General features: G+C 39.4%; 1 protein-coding gene across 1 annotated transcript in view; it reads right to left on the reverse strand.

Annotated features, from left to right (window-relative positions):
• The window catches only part of pik3c2a (phosphatidylinositol-4-phosphate 3-kinase, catalytic subunit type 2 alpha), a 40,133-nt gene extending 21,080 nt beyond the window's left edge, over nucleotides 1–19,053 (reverse strand). The window contains exons 1-4 of the mRNA XM_080875423.1: nucleotides 18,948–19,053; nucleotides 14,245–15,487; nucleotides 1,528–1,625; nucleotides 88–248 (exon numbers count right to left, since the gene is read on the reverse strand). Of these exons, the coding sequence (XP_080731549.1) occupies nucleotides 88–248; nucleotides 1,528–1,625; nucleotides 14,245–15,405 (1,420 nt within the window). The 5' untranslated portion in view covers nucleotides 15,406–15,487; nucleotides 18,948–19,053. The remainder of the gene's footprint in view (nucleotides 1–87; nucleotides 249–1,527; nucleotides 1,626–14,244; nucleotides 15,488–18,947) is intronic.
• Between the last annotated feature and the right edge of the window lie 1,467 nt (nucleotides 19,054–20,520).

Here is a 20,520-nt window from a genome sequence, read left to right on the forward strand (position 1 = left end):
CACATATTCTGTCCTTTCATCCTGTAAAGAACTGATTGAAACACGGCTCATAGAACAGACAATTTCTGACTTTGTTCAGATGCTTACCGTCACAGGTGAAGGTTACAGGCTGCTGAGAATCAGAGATTTCGATAGAAACCTTGACAGAACAGCTATTATCACCACCACCATTTCTCTGGGTAATGACAGGGCTAAGGACGAAGCCAGGGTTGGTTGCAATGTCATCATGAGGGAATTTGGAACGTAGGCTGGTAGGGGGAGAATAAAAATGTTAATAAAGAAAAAAAAATCAGAATACAAACGTACAGCACTTTCTGCTATTCATATTTTGGTCTACTTGGCCAGTGAAAATACATTAGGGGAAGCCAAGGCAAGCCAAGCATATGAATCAGCTGGCTTGGATGAGACTACTAAATGCAGGATGGGCAGTGTAACAGGAAAAATGGATGGAGGGGAGAAAGGAGAGCAAATCTGAATAGCACATTATGATTACACACATGGAAAAGATCCTATAAAATCACTGAAAACCAATTACTCTCCAGTCCCAAGAAGCTTCCATAAGGCCTCAAATTAGTCATCTGTAAGTGTCTGATGTTGACCGACAATGTTATGAAAATGCCCCCCCTACCCCCCCACCATGTTCTCTCAACAGAATCCATGCAAACCATTTGTTGACCCACAAGCATGCAGGGAAGTTGTTTGGCAAACGACAGTGGGTGTTGACTTTATTAACACAATGAAAATGGATTCTCCAAGCAGAGCGTCATCTTTACTCCACCCAAAATAACTACCGGAGTGAGAAATTCTGTACAGCCTCAAGCAATGAAGAGAATTGAAACCATGCAATTAAGCAAATGCATGCATGAAATTCTATATTTGGTAAAAGCATCTTTTTAGGCAGTTACAACCAACTAAAAGTAATTTCTGTGGCTGTGTGCTTCACTGCCTACAGGCCGCACTAAAGGGGCAGCCTTTGGATCAAAAAAAAAAAAAATGAAACCAACATCCAAGGGCAAAAAACTGCAGTTAGTGTAAATGTCACTTAAGACTATCTTAAAATTGACAGAATCCCACATGCCTAACTAAAAATGTGTATTTATAGCCTGGAACAAAAAAAAAGAAGCCTTTGGCCACTGTGGATCGTTTCATTTATAAAAACTATGAGGAGGGTGAATGGATCCTTCAACAGACAGGTGTCTCGACAAAAGTAGCAGTAGCCTACAAGGACTCCCCTTAAACTTAACTATTGACTTGTGGCTCCACTCTTTCATCCAAAGATAGTGATTCTTTTGCTCTGAAAACCAATATGGCGAAGAACTGAGACTGCAAACGAGTAACATCTCCCTACATTCATACATTTCTCTACATCCATCATTTACACCGTTTTAACTTATCAGTAGAACTAATGGCTCCAACTTGTGAAGATCCTGTGGTATGTGAAACGTGACTTTGTGAGCGGTTTAATAAATTGTTTCATGTTTATATTTAAGCATATAAGAAAGGCAATGGCAAGAAGAGGGTTCTTACGATGCTATGTCTTCACAGAAGGCAACGATCTCCAGGTTCTGTGCATCCTGTTCTTCCAGGGCGTCATTCTTTACCAGAGCGTTTCCTTTTCCCTTCTCCTACAGGAGCACAGTCAAACATGTAGATACCGAGTCAGAGAACTAGAATAAAACATGAATAACCTACCTACATATTTCAAAAGACAAGCAGGGCACAAAGAAAGCAGCGGGGGTATGGCTTCAGTGGCATTCGCTTTTAGTACGTTCAATTAAAATCTCCATATATCAGTGTAAAGGTGCTAAGGTTTAGCAATGCTAAAGGTCTTCACGGTGATTTGTGTTGATTGTTGGTGGTGGACTATTGAAAGGGCAGTTTGATTAAAGACAGCTCAGAGCTATGAATCCTACAGGGAATGAACATGTCAGCAATGGCAAAAGCTTGATGCCTATATAGTTTCCCAGCTATTTTATGCTGCTGCCTCTTAACCTATGGTCAAGCAGTAGTTTGGTTCAAGTCAAAATAAACATGACAACAGCTGAACTGGATATTTCTTACACACAATTTTTTTCTTTTTTAATCTCAAAATAATTTTAAGAAGTGAGAGTTCTAAATTTGTCTTGATCCAGCTCTGTCACTCACAGCCCAAATCCTGAGACAGCCCACTGGGAGTTACTCCAAGATTCCTGGAGGCTGGCCCAGTGCCGGGAACTCACAGTTACACTGTGCTCTTAACTGTGGTTCGACTGCCAGCAGCTGAGGAATGCACTTCCTGTGGTACAGGAAATGAGAAGTGAAAGGGTCCTGCCCCTTCCGGTGCTAGGCTCTAGGCGGTCTAAATAAAGTGCTCAGTCATGCGTTGGAAATCTGTGACTCTGACATAATTCCCAAAGAAGTCTGAGGACTGTGGGAAGGGAAAGAAAGAAAAGGGATGAAAGAAATATCTTAAATGCCATAATAAGAGTTTGGTTCTCCATTCAGAGACTTCTGAGGAATTCTGAATCCAGTTTTTTGAGGAGCTTGGTGGGGAGTATGGAGCTGAGCTTCTATGTTTTGATGACAATAAAACTGGACAATTAGCTTTTTTTTTCTCTCTTTTTTTTTTTTTTTTTACAGCTTGTAATGTCCTGCTAATTTAACCCACACAATTCCTTTTATGGGAATTTTTTTTCAGATTTTCTTGAGCTGCTCCTGGATCAAGTCTTGTGGGTTTTATGGAAGTCATCACGCAAGACTTGTGTAATGACTGAATAATTAAACAATGCAAATTAAAAAATTAATGAACATATAAACGAGCAAAAATAATAACAAACAAACAAACATACGGTAACAAAGAGATGGAATGTAGTCAGAACTGACTGGATTGCACTACCGGAAGGCAACATTGCAGACATTGAGGACAGCTACAAGTACCTGGGGATCCCACATGCAAATGAGAACCACTAAGAGGCTGCTAGGAAAGCTGCAACCACCAAGTACCTGCAGTGGGTCAGGCAAGTCCTGAGGAGTCACCTGAATGGTAAGAACAAGATCATCAACACCTACACCCTGCCGGTGATCAGGTACGCTGCTGGGATAATAGGCTGGCCAAAGGAGGAGATGGAAACCACTGACATCAAGACAAGGAAGCTCCTGACCATGCACAGAGGGTTTCCACCCCAAATCCAGCACCCTGAGGCTGTACACTAAGTGGAAGGAGAGAGGGGTTGGGGACTTGTGAGTATCACAATCATTGTCTAGGATGAGACAACAAACATCCAGGAGTACATCAGGAAGATTGTCACAACTGACCATGTGCTTAGTGAATACAGGCAGCAGAAACCCAAGAAAGAAGAGGATCAAGGGGAGGAACCATCATGGAAGGACAGGCCCCTGCACGGTATGTACCACCGGCAGATAGAGGAGGTAGCTGACATCCAGAAATCCTACCAGTGGCTGGACAAAGCTGGACTGAAAGACAGCACAGAGGCACTAATCATGGCAATACAGGAACAAGCTCTGGGCACAAGATCCATAGAGGCTGGGGTCTACCACACACGGCAAGACCCCAGGTGCAGGCTGTGTAAAGTTGCCCCTGAGAGAGTCCTGCACATAACAGCAAGGTGCAAGATGCTAGCTGGCAGGACATACATGGAATGCAAGTGGCCGGCATAGTATACAGAGACATCTGTGCCAAATATGGCCTGGAAGGACTGAGATCAAAATGAGATACGCCCCCTAAGGTGGTCCAAAATGACCCAGCTAAGATCCTGTGGGACTTCCAGATACAGACGGAAAATTGGTGATGGTTACCCAACCGGACAAAGTGGTGGTAGACAAACAGAGGAAGATGGCTGTAGTGATAGAGCGAAGCGATACCAAATGACACCAACATCAGGAAGAAGGAACATAAGAAGTTGGAGAAGTATGAAGGGCTTAGAGAAGAGCTCGAGAAGATGTGGAGGGGGAAGGCAACAGTGCTCCCAGTGGTAATCGGAGCACTCGGTGCAATGACTCCCAAGATAGGCAAGTGCCTCCAACAGATCCCAGGAACAACCTCTGAGACCTCTGTAAAGATACTGTGCAGGACCATCAAGCTCCCAGGTCTCGGGTAGAGGACCCAAGGCCAAAATTTGGGACCGAAAATCCCTGCAGGGATGAAGTAGAGTGGGTTTCTGCCCTGCAGTTTTTTTGGTGTCAAACTTTGTCTTAAATACCGTATTATCATCTACACATTACTCTACTGGAGAATAGTAGCAAATCTGTCAACATGGTATGTCTGAACAAAACATAATTATCAAGGTTGACTAAATAAATAAATAAATAAATAAATAAGGGTCAATTCTGTAACCCGAAAAGTACTGAGTGATCACATTTTCATATGTTTTACTTTCCGCATACGTGAAGGAATCTCGGTTCGAAGGGGGAAAAAGTTTTAAACAGCAAACAAACAAAAAAAAAAATCAATAAATACATACAGGACAAACAGAGTGAGAGAGAGAAAGGTATCAAACAAAAAAGAGAATGAAACTAAAAAACAAAATAAACCCAAAAAACAGGATCAAAATTGCAAAAGGAAGAAAATGCGAGGAAAGGAACAAAGTAAACCTCAGAAACCCAGCAAAGAATGAGACCAGTAGAGGATATTTGAAGTGTTTATGTTTGGAGCAGGATTGCTGCACCAAAAACAAACATGAGCAGATAATCCAATGAGGTCGTGTGAGCTGACAGGCATAGTACATCTCTCTCTCTCTCTCTCTCTCACACACACACACACACACACACACACACACACACACACACCGGGCTGTACAGTGAGACAGGCCAGTCTTTGTTTTGGTTGATCAATTTTGTTAGACCCAGACTGAGAGATCCTGGTGTCCAGAGTCATGGGAATGGCTTCGTATGCTTCACGAGCTGATTAGTCTTTAACGCTCCGCCTCCGTTTACTGTGATGTGTGATGACATTGTGTTTCTGGTTTTACAGTCTGAGTACAACAGATTATGATCGTCATGGTGGCTGGCCTTAAAGGACACAGAGAGTATGCTGTGGGACTGGTCACATCAAACCTATCAGTCATGTCTTGAACAATTACTTTCATCTCAGATTCTTACTAAAGACCAAATTTTCCACAAGTATACTGGTGTTACCAAATTTCTCCAATGAATGCACCAGTACACAAACTAGTCAAACACCCTTTCCTTCTAGTACAGCATGGTATTATTCAACCTTGCATGCTAGCTTTATTTGCATAACCTAGTTTTGAATGATGTATGCATTGATGGTGAGTGGATACTACATAAAAATGAAAAAACTTTAATATTAAAAAGGTCATGGATCCCATGACCCTTCGCCATAAACAATGGCTGACAATATAGGTAACGTCTTAAGAACGAAAAAAGAAAAGAAAGGCATGTTTGTTTTTGCCAGCTGAAAAGGAGCTGGGATAAGTCGAGTTTTCTCCAGCTTCAAAAGGAGATTTTCAACAACATTGGTTACCAGCGTTGTCTCACAGCGAGAAGTTCAAATACCTTCATCAGGTCAGACTTTTCAGAGCATAATTTGTATGTTTTTCAAGTGCCCATATGGGATTTTTCTGGCAACTGACTTCCTCACACATATTCCAGGACAGTCATTTTAGGCTAACTGGTGACTAGAAAAGTGATATATATCCAATAGTACAGGGGAGCAATGGTATCCACAGAGAATGTTGTGATCTGCGATGTTAGCCACTTAAGTAGCTTATGTGAACCACTCCCTTTGAAACTGCTGACCTTCACTGTTGCTTTCAAAGAGAGGAAAAGTCAAAGTACAAGCAAGATGACAGCCAGCTTCTGCTGATGTTGGGATTATACTCTGCTGTGTACATGAACACCATGAATAATGACTTCTTTGAAGTCCACCTGAATGGCATAACCATAGATTCTGCACTACAATTTAGTGTCTCTGTCTGAAAGAACCTTCCTGCTCATTCCCTAGCACACTCATGGACGGAGAAATTCCAACAGCAACATTCTCTGTTATCCAATACTTTGTTTCATTGTAATGTGTCTCTAGTTTAGAGAGTTTTCTACAACACACAAAGCATTCCCTTTTCATCACAATGCAATCACAAGTACTGCATTAACCACTGCAGTTGAAAGAAGCAGTCTTTTTTCTTTTCTACTGGTTCAGTTGTCATTTTCCCACCTACACTTTTACTCTCTTCATCAGCCATTCGTAATTCAGGAGCTTTCTTTGGCTTTCCCTCTCAGTCAACGCCCTTCTCATTCTCTCATCCCTCTTATTGTGTGTGTGTTTTTAATAAAAGATAAAAGACATCTTTGTAATGTTATTTTATTTCTGGCAATTTGTTTACATGTACTCATGACAAGATATAGTTAAGGATTGACCAACTAAGCCAAAGAACAGAAAAAAGTTCTGCATTCAAAAACAATGGCTACTGCGATGTCTGCCTGTGCTTGAGGGGCGCCAACATAGCCACAAATGTGGTCACAGGTAACACTCAAACACTCTCAGAAAGGCACTACTAACTGTTGTCAAGCTTACCACTTTACAGACTTGCAGGACAGATCTTTATTTTGGTGCACAAAGGCTGAAAAATTACATGAATATGTTTTTTTCTGAAACCCAACTTTGGTGAGAATTTCTTCCAGCTAACAGACAAAAAAGACTGAAACTTGTCACAAATTATTTCTCATAACTTTCCAAACCTGCTGAGAGGTTTGGAAAAGGTAGAAAATATAACCATCCTGAAAAATGTCCCTATTGGCTCGATTCAGTTCGGGGAGACAGGCTTGTTTGTCCTTGATGTCACGCATCAGTTAGTTGGCCACATTCCGCTTCAGACTGAGACACATCAATTATAAAACACAAGACTCCTGCTTAATCAAAATGACAGATGTAAAATTATCTGTCTTTTTCCTGGGGTTATATACAACAGTTATACAACACAGGCATACTAAATAACACTGAAAGACATAAAATTTCAGTAATATCTTCCTCAGCAATTGTTTAAAGAGAACACCTACGGCAGGGGTGTCGAACTCCAGGCCTCGAGGGCCGGTGTCCTGCAAGTTTTAGATCTCACCCTGGATCAGGACACCTGAAACAAATGATTAGCTCATTACCAGGCCTCTGGAGAACTTCAAGACATGTTGAGAAGGTAATTTAGCCATTTAAATCAGGTGCGAAGGAATCAAGGACGCATCTAAAACCTGCAGGACACCGGCTCTCGAGGCCTGGAGTTCGACACCTGTGACCTAAGGGCTTGAATCTATCCACGTTTTACCAACATTAAGACAGTGACTGACCAGAGTTATTTCTGAAGATGAGCAGCCATCTAAGGCATGCGAGACACATGGCCTAAATGTATCAGAGCACTTTAACTAAGTTCTTGTCAGACAGTCAAAATGCAGCTTTACCTCCAACATCCACACCTTTCCGCTGTCACAATTTGTAGTTTAGGTGATGTTGACGAATGCCTTCAGGAAAAGAGTACTTGAAAGTCTGCCTTGAGTCACAATCAAACATTTACTTACATTTACTAATTTTTTATTTTATTTTAGGATAAAGATAAACTTGATAAACAGTACCAACTACTTCTGGCCTAGTTGACTAATATTAGCATTCAGGCAAATGGCAAATAAGATGACCCATATTTATGTGCTGTACCACATTGATTTCACACTGGTTGAATGTTCAATGAACATGTGAAATGCTGAAACACTTTTAGAACAATTCATTCTCAAGGGTGGACAGACAGAAAAAGACTAGCATGGATCTGACAATTAGAAACCATAGCATGTCAACGACAAATGTGATGTGTAGTGTTGACAGATGAAATAACTGGTTACCAAGTTATGCAGTGATAAAAGCCAGCACCAATGGGATACCACTGGTTAGCATATAACCAGGTGGTGTAGTTAAGGTGTGCAGAAACAGCCACCTGATACATGCAACAAATGACAGCCCCCTGTTGCACCATTGTGATGTTTAGAGTAAGACAGATAAAACCCACTGCAGAATAGTGCGGCCTTACAGCACTTAGACCTAGAAAAGTATGTCAGCTGTCTAGAGGCCGTGTCACATTAAAATGACATAACCACATCCTGAACAAACATATAGATGCTAACCTACCAGAAAAGAGAATAGATTGTGCTAGCACTGCTAACATTTGCCATACTCCGTATACTAATCTGGCATCGTGTTTTTGCGCAGCAAAGTGCCACAGATATTAGCATTTGAAAGATGTTTAGTGACAAACATAAAGAGTGTGAAAAGGCTCAGGAAAAAATAAAACAAAAAAAATCCCTAACATTTGTATATGTTTAGCCATTTCTAATAATCTGATCTTCATTTTGATAGTTCTGACAGAGTAGCCAGGAGAGTGTTAAGTGTCCAACTGGAGTGGTATTGGCCCAGAATTTCACAATTGATGCAACCCTCACATATATTTTTTTTTTGCTTTTTTGTCCAGCTGCTGAGAGCAACTATTCACACTTTCACTTGTGGAATGACTGTAGGACTTGCCCTTCCCTTCAAAATTTAATTTGGCATGCTGATCCCATACAGAAATGAGCTGAAATGTAGCACAAGGAAAATAAAATAAATAAATAAATAAATTAAATTATATTATCATTTAACCATGAGCAATAAATAACTAAGAAAGGAAAAGCTAATTTCTTAAGTGCATGAATGAAGGACCATGTGCGTGTATACTACATATGCAGTCTGTTCATGCTTGTTTCTAACTGAACAAAGTGGCAGTACAGTTTCAGCTGGTGGCTGGCAGTAATTCCATGCCCAGCATCAGCATTGAGTTACAGTGTGTATCTAGACACCAGATAAGTCCTTACCTCTATGTGCAAGCCAAATGAGAATTACGCCTAGACTGTCAACATGAAACCTGCACACAAATAGTATTTGGCAAATATGGATATCTGACCAGCCATAAAGTTTTGAGAAGTTACAGAGTAACTTGAAACTGCTTAGCAAAAAAAAAAAAAAAAGGCTGGCCAATTCAAACTTCAGATTGTGTCAGAATAGAAAAAATATTGAATAATTAATATTTAACCTGCAAATGACCGCGATTCAACATGGAGGGCAAAATAGAACTACATTAGTCATCGGCAAAGGCCAAGGTGTAAAAACAGAGACAGTCTGACTTACTGCCAACATGTTGAAACATGGAAAACCATTCCAGACTCCCAGGTGTGCTTGTCTGGAAATACACTCAAGAGATGCTCACAGAAAGTTTGTCTTCCTAGAAGACTTATTGCCCTGAGTCTGAGTTGAGGTCAGGTGTAAAAAAAATATCTTTAACACTATTTTACCCCTTCACCTCTCTTCCTGGTATTTACCTGAAGTGTAGATCTAAGGATAAATTTTCTTGCCAATGTCAAGAAAATCAATTGGCAAACCCACACCCAAGTTTTTAAAGATGGAACTAGGAGGAAGGTAGTGAGTAACCTGGCACACAGATCCCATCCTCTGAGCTGTGGGAGATACGATATAATTCCTCTGGCAAACAAACACATATTTACATACTTTAAACCAAGTGCCACCAATATTCCAAACTCTCTAGTTCTTGGTATTGTCTAGGTTTTATATTCCAATATAAATTAACATAAGGAAGGGTAAGTGAGGCTTTCACAGAGTTCGAGCAATTACTGATAGGATATTGCTTCCTTTTAATGGGTTGTGTATACAAGCAGCTTCCATTAAGCTAAAATGTTTGAGCTTCACATACAAGAAAGTCTTTAACAATTTGGAGGCTGTTTCAACAAGAAATGCTGAGCTTTACATCAGAGGAACAAATGGCTTCGAGAACACAAATCTACTTCTTCTTTCAATAAGGAAGTGACCAGTGTCTATCGAAGTCATACTTCCTGTAATAAACTGAAACACCTAGCTTAAAAACCCCAAACAAACAGTATCTTAATGAACAAAGTCTTCATGAAGCAGAGACTGTGACATATTCGTAACTGGAAAAAGGACTTTGTCCGAAACATTTCCTAATTTCTCTTACATCTGTTAGCAGGATTATTATTGTGTGCATTAGTATCTCCCTTCTAATTGCTTAATTACTCTTCCACAATACTCTTCTTTTGTACCAGTAAGGAAGTTCAAAGGTTAGAAGACAGACAGCTGTTTCCCAGTGAGTCAGATATTTAACTGGAATGCACGTCACATCCCAGCACTGCAACATCTTCTAATAATGCATTTGGTTGGAAAAGAAAATTAAGTCTTAAATGCACTTTAGCACTTCACTACACTTATTCACAATGTATAATTAGACAATAATAAGAGAAAATGTGGCAGTGTGGAGGTGTGAGAGAAGTAAAATAGGTTGTGCGAGCCTTTAGATATGTGGGGGAAGAAAAGATTTGTCTGTGTGATAGATTTAACAAAAAGAGAAAAAAAAAAAAAAAGGTACAGTGTAGGCTTCAATACACACCACGCATTGTGATCTTCTTTCACAACTCACATTCAGATAAAAATGGCCTGTGGAGATAAATCTCCCTGCAAGTCTTTTTAATAACAAGAGCATGAGCAAACAGCCGCACACATGCTTAACTAACCTGCACTGAAAGACCAGAAGTGTTTGTGTAATTTAACACTACTCCCCTAAATTTAATATTATCTACTAACAATAGTCATACTGTTCATTATCAGTTATAATACTGAAAACTGAGTTATTTAGGCAACATACAGGCTAATGGTTTTTTAAAACAAATCTTTCGTACATCTTTCAATTCTCTGTAGAGTTATGAGTTAGCCTCATTTCAGACAATTTATGCATACAGCTAATGAAAATGTATATGGCCTCAATACCCTTGAAGAATGATGCATTTCAGGGCCCCTTTGCAAAAAGCAAATGCAAGGCCTGAACAGACACTGATGCTTTAGGGTGTATCACCGGTTCTAAAGAAAGAGAAATTACTTTGCTGATTACCATTAATTTACACATTTGATCCTAAAAAGCTAAACTAAGAAATCATAGCTGAGCACTGTAAGCCATCAGTTATTTAACAGACTGAAAACTATAAGAAATTGAAAGGAATGAAATTGACACCAGTAAGAAGTAACATACTGAAAGAATGCAAGGACACAACAAGCCAGAGACAAATAAAAATGACAGAATGAAAAAGGAAAGACAGAAGACAACACAAGACAAAGGGTAGGGGCAGTGTAGTAGAAAAGGAAACAGGGGCAGACACAACAGCCGATCGCTTGATTCTGACTCAAAGTCTTCAAGTTCAAGCACATTTGTTCCATCTTACACCCCATCTGCCCACACGACCGCATCTTATAATACATTCTTGCCAGATATAACAAGGGCTGGCAACCACAGGCTAACTTAAAGACATTCAAACAATAATCTTGGGAATGTCTTGTGATTTCTGACATTTGCTGGTATAAATTCAGCTCATAAACAACATTAAAACAGAGCACTGACAATCACAAAGCAAGTGAAACCATATATTTCAATATATGTTGCTGTGCTATTGAAGCTTTAGAGGTAGGGCTGTGTTTAATATGTGTACTGTGTACGGGCTCTACTGTAGATGTTTTCTGTCATAACAGATACTTATTGATGGTAAGTTCATTACATCATATTATTGTCTATTTGTCGGTAAGTTATCTAGCATCCAGTTGTCCAAATGAACAATATAAACAAGGTCAACCACTCCCAATAAAAAATGAGTTTACAGTGGTCCCTCGCTATAACGCGGTTCACCTTTCACAACCTCTCTGTTTCACTGACTTCTTTTGGTGCAATTTTCCGTTTTTTGGGTTTTTTTGACAGTGCATTATGTTCTGCATCCTGATTGGCTGTAGACCATTGTCAATAAAACTCCTACCGTGTCTCCTATACAGTACAGAATGCATTCAGCTTGTCAAACTTGCATAAATCTTCGATCGCTAGCAGTGTGACTCTGAAGTGCTGTACTGTATGTTTGTAAGTTTTCTCCCCAACAAACACAACAATGTTGACGAAACATTTTACAATACTGGTTTGATAAGTGCTATACAAATAAACCCTCATTATTATCATCACTGACTTAAAAAATATTATTACTAACTTTAAAAAAAATGAAAAAGTCTTAGACAGGATTTGCATGCATGGTGTGGAGGAAATTTACACCCTAGTGTGCAGTCTCAGACATGGTTTAGCAATTCCTGCACAATGTGGTTTGAAGTCTAGTTTCACTACTAAGTTCTTGTTCATGTCTTACAGACTATAGCCTCACTGTTTTCTGTTTGTCTTCTAGCTACTTTCTTTATTGGTGGCTCAATAATAAAGAGGTTTATACATTCACCTGACATGTGAGAAGACACAAATACCTAAACCAAGAGTCACCTGCTGTGGTGTTATCTTGTGAATAAAGGAGGAGTAAAAAAAAAAAGAAGCTAGCTAGCCACTTTCTGTGTCAAAATACATTTAAAGAAAAAGAAAAAAAGTAAATGAAAAAACAAAAAAAACTGGAAGATGGGAAATGTAAGCCAATTTGTTTTCATTACATGCTCAGAACACAGTAGCTAAGCAGTTCTCCCTAGTGAGTGTAAACGAGTGGAGCTGGCATAGCAAGCCAAGAGGGCAATCTGTTAGGTCATTCTGTTGCTGCTGTAGGGCACTGGGGATCTGTGAAGACTTGTTCCTGTTTATAACAGCACGGGCACCAACAAGCAAGCAAGCAGATTGAACAAGGAGAGATAGCAAGTACACACATCATCATCGCCTCACATACACAAAGAGAGCAGACAAGATTGAAGCAGATAAAAACAGAGTGTAGAGGGACATATCTGTAGTAGGCTAAGCTTTAAAGGCTCAAGTTACACGGCACAGTAGACTCACCACATGCTTGACCCTAGGCCTAATATACATGCAAGAGTAAGCAAGCAACCACCGTTTTATCCTCCTGAGCAAAAAGAGATCAACTGTGGAATGAACTGTATACAAGCTGCCTTTGATAAAAGGCAAGGTATGTCTGTATGTCCTAAGTACACACTTAAAAAAAACCATTTAACCATGCCAAATTATGTGTGAAATCCTTAAATAAAAAAATAAAAATAAAAAAAAAAGGTGGGGGGGGGGGGGGGGGGGGGGGTATGATACTCTCTATATATCCTGGTGTGACAAAGGCACCCAAGACCCATTGTTTGGTACTGACACACTGAAACACAATGACCAGGAAGTGGGAGCTTTGTCTAAATAAATTTTTTTTTTTAAGAATCAAGATTTGCAGGTGGTTTTGACCACTGTGAGTAAAGCAATGCAATATTTGAGTAAAAGGATCGGTGTATTGTCTGCATTTACATTACTCGTTTTTACCAGCTGTAGACAGTAGTAACTAAACATACCATAGCACCTTTTTATATTCCAGTATGTCTGAAAAGCACTGCCGATTAAACATTTTCATTTCAAAGTAGGAGCGTTTCAGAGTAGAAAGAGGAACATATAATGACACATGTATATTTTTGCTAGTAGGCCTCAGTATGGCTATGCTACTCTGTACAGAAATACTTGTCTCGCAACCACAACTCAGAGCTAAAGCCAAACGATGACAGATGGTTGTTCAGTTTTAACAAAAAAAAAAAAAAAAAAATTTGAGAAAACCCATGCCACTTGCCCACAGCACTGTCCCAAATGAATGATCTAAATAATCATTTTGAGAAATTAGATCACTCCCATCCAGCACGGCAAAATTATTCAGAAAATGGAGCTGTGAGGAAATTGTGAGGTGAAACGGTGGGCAGCTAACCACAATGAAATACTTAATTACAGGGAGCAGAAGTAAGGAGGATGTTTTGCTTGTGAATGAATAAGGAATATAGATGCAGTTGTAAGCAACATGTTCATGGGTGTTTTGGTTGAACGAGGTAATCTGCTATCATCTGCTCTAAAACAAAATATTTAAGCCCACTCACTCACCAATGTTTCAAGACCACTTGTTTTATACCCTCACTCATTCTAAAATGCACGTTTGCAATTATGCTGTGAGCACTCTAACAGTGGATGATAAATAAGGTCTGGATAAGGTAAATGGTTGGAAGTGACGAGTAGCAGTGCTTAGTATAACTGCTGATATTTAATTGATGGTGACCTGACTAAACAGGCAAACAACTAAACAACTAAACCATGTTGAGACATAAAATGATAAAAATTTCTCCTCCTTTATAAAATTGTGTAAACACTAAAAAGATGATTAGTGTGAATTAAAAATTCAAACTTTTCAATTTTACTGTGTTCCCACCTGATTGATTGTTTTGTGCTGTGACGAGGTCTCGGGGATGTTGAGTGAGTGACTCCTAGCGACGGGCGCTCCTGTTGATGCCCGCCTATGTTGTGACCGACCTGTGTGAGAAACTCTGCCTTCCAGTTTGGGGCTGCTGCTACTGTTACTACTGTTGCCTTTAGTCTCAAGCACTGCATCCCAGGGATCGCCCGCAGAAGCTCCTGACACAGTCTGTGAACTATCTACCGATTCCAGAGGTGCTTCCTCATTCTCAGACTTTCGCTTTGTAAGTGGGTCCAGATCCAGCCATTCAAAACGGCTGATGGAAGAAGATTCCATAACTGCCGGTTGTTGTGGTGGTGGGTTTGGTGCCAAAGAGGCTATACCTGCTTGAGAGGAATTAACATCAGTGCTGGCCAATCTACCATTCTTCAAGTATTCTGAGGTGCTAGCAATCTTGTCAAACAACTTAGCCATCTCTGGGTCTACAGTTGGCTGTGGGAAGACCATGGCAGCAGCAGGCTGGATGGGAGTGAAAGCCATGGTCGGCAAGGCCATGAAAGGTGTCATGGCTGGAGTGAATCCATTTTGAAATGTTCCTGGTTTGGGAAATGGAGCTGATGGGAACATTGGTGTGGGCTGAAGGGTGGGAGTGGACACACCAGAGCTAGATGGATTGGACAGAGCAGGTGTCCACTGGCTGCTCTGGAAAGGAGATGAGCTACAAGCATGGCCTCCAGGATAGGAGGCACTGAGGTTAAACCCCAGAAGTGACGAGGGGCGGGACACTTTGGAGCTGTTAGCTCCAAAGTTTTCATCAAGTAGGAGCTTTTCGAGTTCCTCATTGGTCAGTTTTTCAACATCAATATCCCTGAACGTATCCTGTTCTGCCTGTTTCTTGGTCTCTGGGAAAACAATGAGGTCCTTGTCCGGTCTATTAGTATAAGTTGAAGGCTGAGGAACAGTAGTGGTAGATTTAGATGGTTTTGGCTTAGAGGAAGACGAGGATACTGCTCCAGAGGAAGATGAGGAGGCTGTAGCTGTAAGAGTGTGTTTCTTCTCCCTTTGCAATTTTGCTAAAGCCTCTTCTTCCATACGAAGGGCTTCCTCTTTACCCACAACCCCCTTTGGCTGGGGGACATCCAGCTTGAACCCATTACCACTTGATATCTGGGCCATTCTGTCAAGTGGAAGGTGCCATGAATATGATGGCTTTTAAGTCAGCGTGGCCCAAAGGGTTGAGGAACAAGGTTTTAAACACCTAAAAGAAAAAAGAGAGAGAAAAGCTATTTATGACAACAGGATGATGTCAAACAGAATCAAAGCAAGGAAGAAGGAATTGAAATATTAACCTATAAAATTATTGAATAATTCTACCCATTAAGCTACAGATATCCAGGGGCCACAAGTAGTTGCATAGAATGGAGACTGTGTGCCCACCATGCTTTTTTTGTATTGATCAACTCCTAGTTTCACATACGCAGAGCCAATAATTACTTATGTGTGTTTTGAAGCTAGGGGCATCAATTAGGTCACATAACTAGCCTGGGCTACATCATAGGCCTGTCACACTGACAATGAACCTGATTCACTCACTCATAGCCAGAAATGATATTTTTATACACTTCTATGTGGTGTACATTACAAATATTTGTAAATGATCATAATCAAAAATCTAAACAATATTTGCATTTTACTTTTTTTCCCCAAATCCAAACTATTTATGGCTAACCTTCCACAACAGGAAACGACCAAGAGTTACGTCTATAATATGTGAAAAACATTGCTGCAAAGAGTGCTTTGTGATTCCAAAATGACACAGCGCCTACTCAAAGCAACCATTCATCGAACGATCACAGCCCTGGGGTTGAGTGAGTTCCTTCTCTCCCCAGGCGTCACCAACCTCTCCTGAGCTTCCCCTCCCATTGTGGTGGAGAAGGCTGGCTGTGCTGGAGCTCAGTCTAGCCTAACACTATTGTGCAGCTGAGGAATTTGGCATGCTAAACAGCCCAATGGCTCTCTCTCTATCTCTCTCTCTCTCGCTTCCTCTGGCTCTGTCTGAATCTGTTAGCATTATGTTAGCACCATGGCCCAAGACTGTCTTATTCAGCTGTGCAAACCCCAGCACGCAGTGACAATGTGGCTGCAGTCACTGAGCAAATGACTTAGATAGGTTGGTGCCAACTTTACCAAGAAAACAGCTCGGAGACATTAAATGCATGAAAAGTGTCACAATCCTTTGGTCCATGCTGCCATTGATGTCATAACTCCCTGCAGACATGCCAGACGATTTAGATATAACTGATTTTGCACTGAATGTAGAATGCAGCTTAGTGTTTGTTTATGTAGTCATAAATCAAAAAGGTCTGAGCATGTTAACTGCTAGCACACTGGGCGCTGATCACTAAATAGTAGCTACTTCCTGATTCTGAATGTAAACACTAGCTTAATCTGAGAAAGCATGTTCAAAAATACTATTCTGGTTTACTTAACTGTTTTGCACTGCAGACTGAGCCGATGAACCAACATAGGGAAAAGACTAAGGAAAATAAAGAATAGATTAACCTAATTTCTTTTTACTAGAATGATCCAACACTACACTGATGCTACACTATAAGAATTATAACAACGACTGCATTCAGGAGATGCTGAATTAAGATAGGAATGTGCGTTATCATTAAACATACAAGGGGAAAAAAGATTCTAGAGAAGAAGCCAAGAAAGAAAAAAAACAACTAGAGCCAAGTCAAGCACTGCAAATTGTGCCATCTCTCTGTGGCAACTGATGGCAGATACCAGGATGTGCTTAACCTTAATTCAACATCTGAGCATTACTTCACTACTGCTAAATTATTCAGAAGAGAATCAGTCTGCTGAGTCACATCCAGTAAAAATTATTGCTTAAGTGAAAAGGTTTATGGACAAAAAAAATCCACAGTTCTTCTTCTGGAAATGGTGATTTCAGAAAGCCTCAATCATGATTTTAAATGTCTTCCTTAATTTTAATTTACCTTTTAAGAAGCTTTACCTGTCACTATTATGTGCATTTATATTGTTTATTAGCTTGTTTTCATGGAATTAGATTTACATACTGAGATATACACATTTATCAGTTTTTAAAAAAGTTTTATTGTTTTGAGCAACATTTGGCTGCACAACATAGCACGATGAGGTTGAACTCACACTTTGACTTCAGCCCTAATGAGTGACAGGCAGTCTACACATCCAGTAACTAAGAAAAAGTGCAGAAGTAAGCAACACATTGTGGAGCTGTTCAAAGTTCAAGTTGTTTTTGAATAGTAAAATAAGTAACAAGTTTTTATTTTCTGTTTTCGGTACTAGTCACTTTGTTGCCAAGGCAGGAATCCAAGCCTGTAAACTAAAACAAAAGCTGACAGGATTATGCTGTATAACCTGGTGTTAAACTTCTAACTAGTTCTATTCTATGCCATCTCTATGCTTTGGGTGCAAATAATGTACTTTGCACATCATACCATGTATTTTAAAGCTTAAGTTACTTACTATTTTTGCAGACTTAAAAATATAAAAAGCCAACCATTTTGATCTCATTATATAATATTATAAGAAGTATATACATTAATATATACTTTTTAATATAATTATTGATTTAATATTGGGTACTTTGAGTATATTTTCATAGTTAAAACTTTCTATTAGGATTTATACATTGTATAGTAAACGATTTATTTTATAGCACCTATTTAAAAATTCTGGAAGCGCCCCTGCTCCACAAGCAGTTCATATTCAGTTTGAATTGATGATATGTTCAAAGAAGGTACGACCCTCAATTGATAATCGTCTTATAAGACCAGAGTGCTGAGTAGTTTTTCTGATACTATTAAGATCGTGTTGTCGTAATCCCCCGGCTCATCTTTTTGGGAATAACTTCAAGGAAGACACAGTTTGGTCCCATACCCTGTGTTTGTAGCTCAGATCTGTTGTTAGAAGCTTAGCTCTGTGGCCAGCCAAGAAATGTAGTATTACGTAACACTTAGAAAAAGATTGTAAATACGACGCGTTTGATAAAGCATGATCTGTACGTTAACAGAACAATATCGAGCAATTTCTGGCGTTAACAAACACACATATATTATTTACAGATTATTTTGACAGCTAGCTAACACGTCTGCTGATGCTCACCTGACACCAACATGATGTGTACTGTCAATAAATCACGAACATTTAGTATTTTCCCATTGTACACATCTTAAAATAAAAGCCAGCTTGTGATAAACAAACGAGAACAGTGACTTTTAACCAATAATAACAAACTTCTCTTGCAAACATCCGGTTAGCTCGGTTTAACTCCACTCCTTGATACTTTTAATGGCTGTTTTATTAGTTGTTTTTTTTAACTATAACTTTTGCCTGTGCTGGATGCTAAGTTAGCCGCTAAACCTGCTAAATGCGCGAACACAACAACCAAAAAGAACGGAACTGAGAGTAAACATAAAACACATTTGAATTTAACCATACAAGGACAACTTACAGGACTGTTCCGTGAGAGACAATGATTTAATATTTTAAAAGTAACCGGGCAACTGCTCTGGTCCTGCCAAGTACCCACAGTAACGAAGAAATGCTGATTTCCTCAAACGGGAAACGGTCGAACGCGACTCAGACACAACCGATGACTGCAGGCAACCACAAGATCAAACTTTTACAGGCAGACATGGGCTGTAAAAAGCTTTATTCCTCACCTTTTAGCGGTGCGGCGTTTGGAGCCATTTTTCCTGCAGCTGCATTTTTCCATCCACTTGCACAGAGGGAACGTCAGTTCCTGTTGAGGTCGTTGGTGGACTTTTGGTTGGACACAGTTGGGTAGCTTTTCTGCCTGGCTGGGTCTCGTTTTCATTTTGTGACAACAGCTCCACTGTGTGGACTAAAGTGGTCGGTGTCGAAAAGTTTTCATATTTCTATTATTTATAGAAATTCTATCATTTCTGAGGGGTGCTTTGGGGGTCTTTTAAATGAACTGGAACGTGTGAGACCAAGAACAAGGCAGGGAGGGCACAGTAAATAAGAATAATTGACCAGAAACAAAAAGAGTTTAGAAAAGTAATAAAGAAAACATTGTGTACAATTTTCCAGATGTCAAAACTATCTTGTGGTAATAGTGACCTTTAGGAAATAATAACAGTTGTCTTGCAAACTAACTCAGTACTGGCCAGTAACTGTTTATAAAGGTTTTTCACATTTGCACAGTTATGCTCCAGACCATAATAAAAACATAGTACTTGAAATCTGGTTCTGATTAAGAATGACATTTATTTTGCATTAAAAAGCTGTTTTTCAAAGTTAAACAAGTATTCAGATACTTTAATTAAGTAAAGTTTTGGAATTTGTAAAGTTCCTAAGTAAAAAATACATTATGCAGAATCATATACATTATGTTATTGGATCATAACTATTATATATATAACTTTTCTACCCATATGGAAAAGAAATAGTAAAAACATATATGATTTACTCATGAAAGTGGCCACTTTCATGAGTAAATCATATATAAATCATATAAGGCTTACATGATTTACTCATGAAAGTGGCCACTTTCTCATTACTTTCATATATTTTTTTTAGTAGGTATACAAAACATACAAGTTTCATTATATAATTTTTCAAGGGATCTTATATGTGTTTTCACTCTTGTATGCTTTTCATACAAGTTTCATACAAGACAGATAAAAACTTTATAAGATTTATATATATCTTTTCCATATGGGTACTCTGCTTGAGCCTTCAAAGTGCTTTATAAAACCTGCCTTAATCATACAAGCACCTATTTTCTACACCAAAGTGCTTACTACCCAAGATTCATACTTTAATGAAGACATCTGCTGGGAGCAACTTGGCGTTCAGTATCCTGCCCAAAGATACTTAGGTATGCTGACTGGAGCAGCCAGCCTTCCGATAACTACATGACCTACTGTACCTCCTGGCCCCAATACTTTAGCAATGCACTTTAAGAAAGTTATATTCTGTGGTGCATGAACACTTGAGATTTTTTTTAGTTCAGTTCATAACAGCTGTTTTAAGATTAAGGTCTTATTGTATAAGAGAGACAACAATCAGATAATCTATGAGCAAGTGCTTGGCAAAGGTGGAGAGAAAGAACTACCATTTGACAGGAAAAGAGTGCCACGAGAACCAGACTAGTAGCTCCTTAGGAAATGAGGGAAATGAAGAGCCAAAAGAGGAGCATAGCAGGAACACAAACAACAAACAGAGCAAAACACAAGCTTTGAAAAAGTTTGTTGTTGCTGATTTCTGTTA

This window comes from Rhamphochromis sp. 'chilingali' (genome assembly GCF_963969265.1).
Source record: "Rhamphochromis sp. 'chilingali' genome assembly, chromosome: 2".
Lineage (NCBI taxonomy): Eukaryota > Metazoa > Chordata > Actinopteri > Cichliformes > Cichlidae > Rhamphochromis > Rhamphochromis sp. 'chilingali'.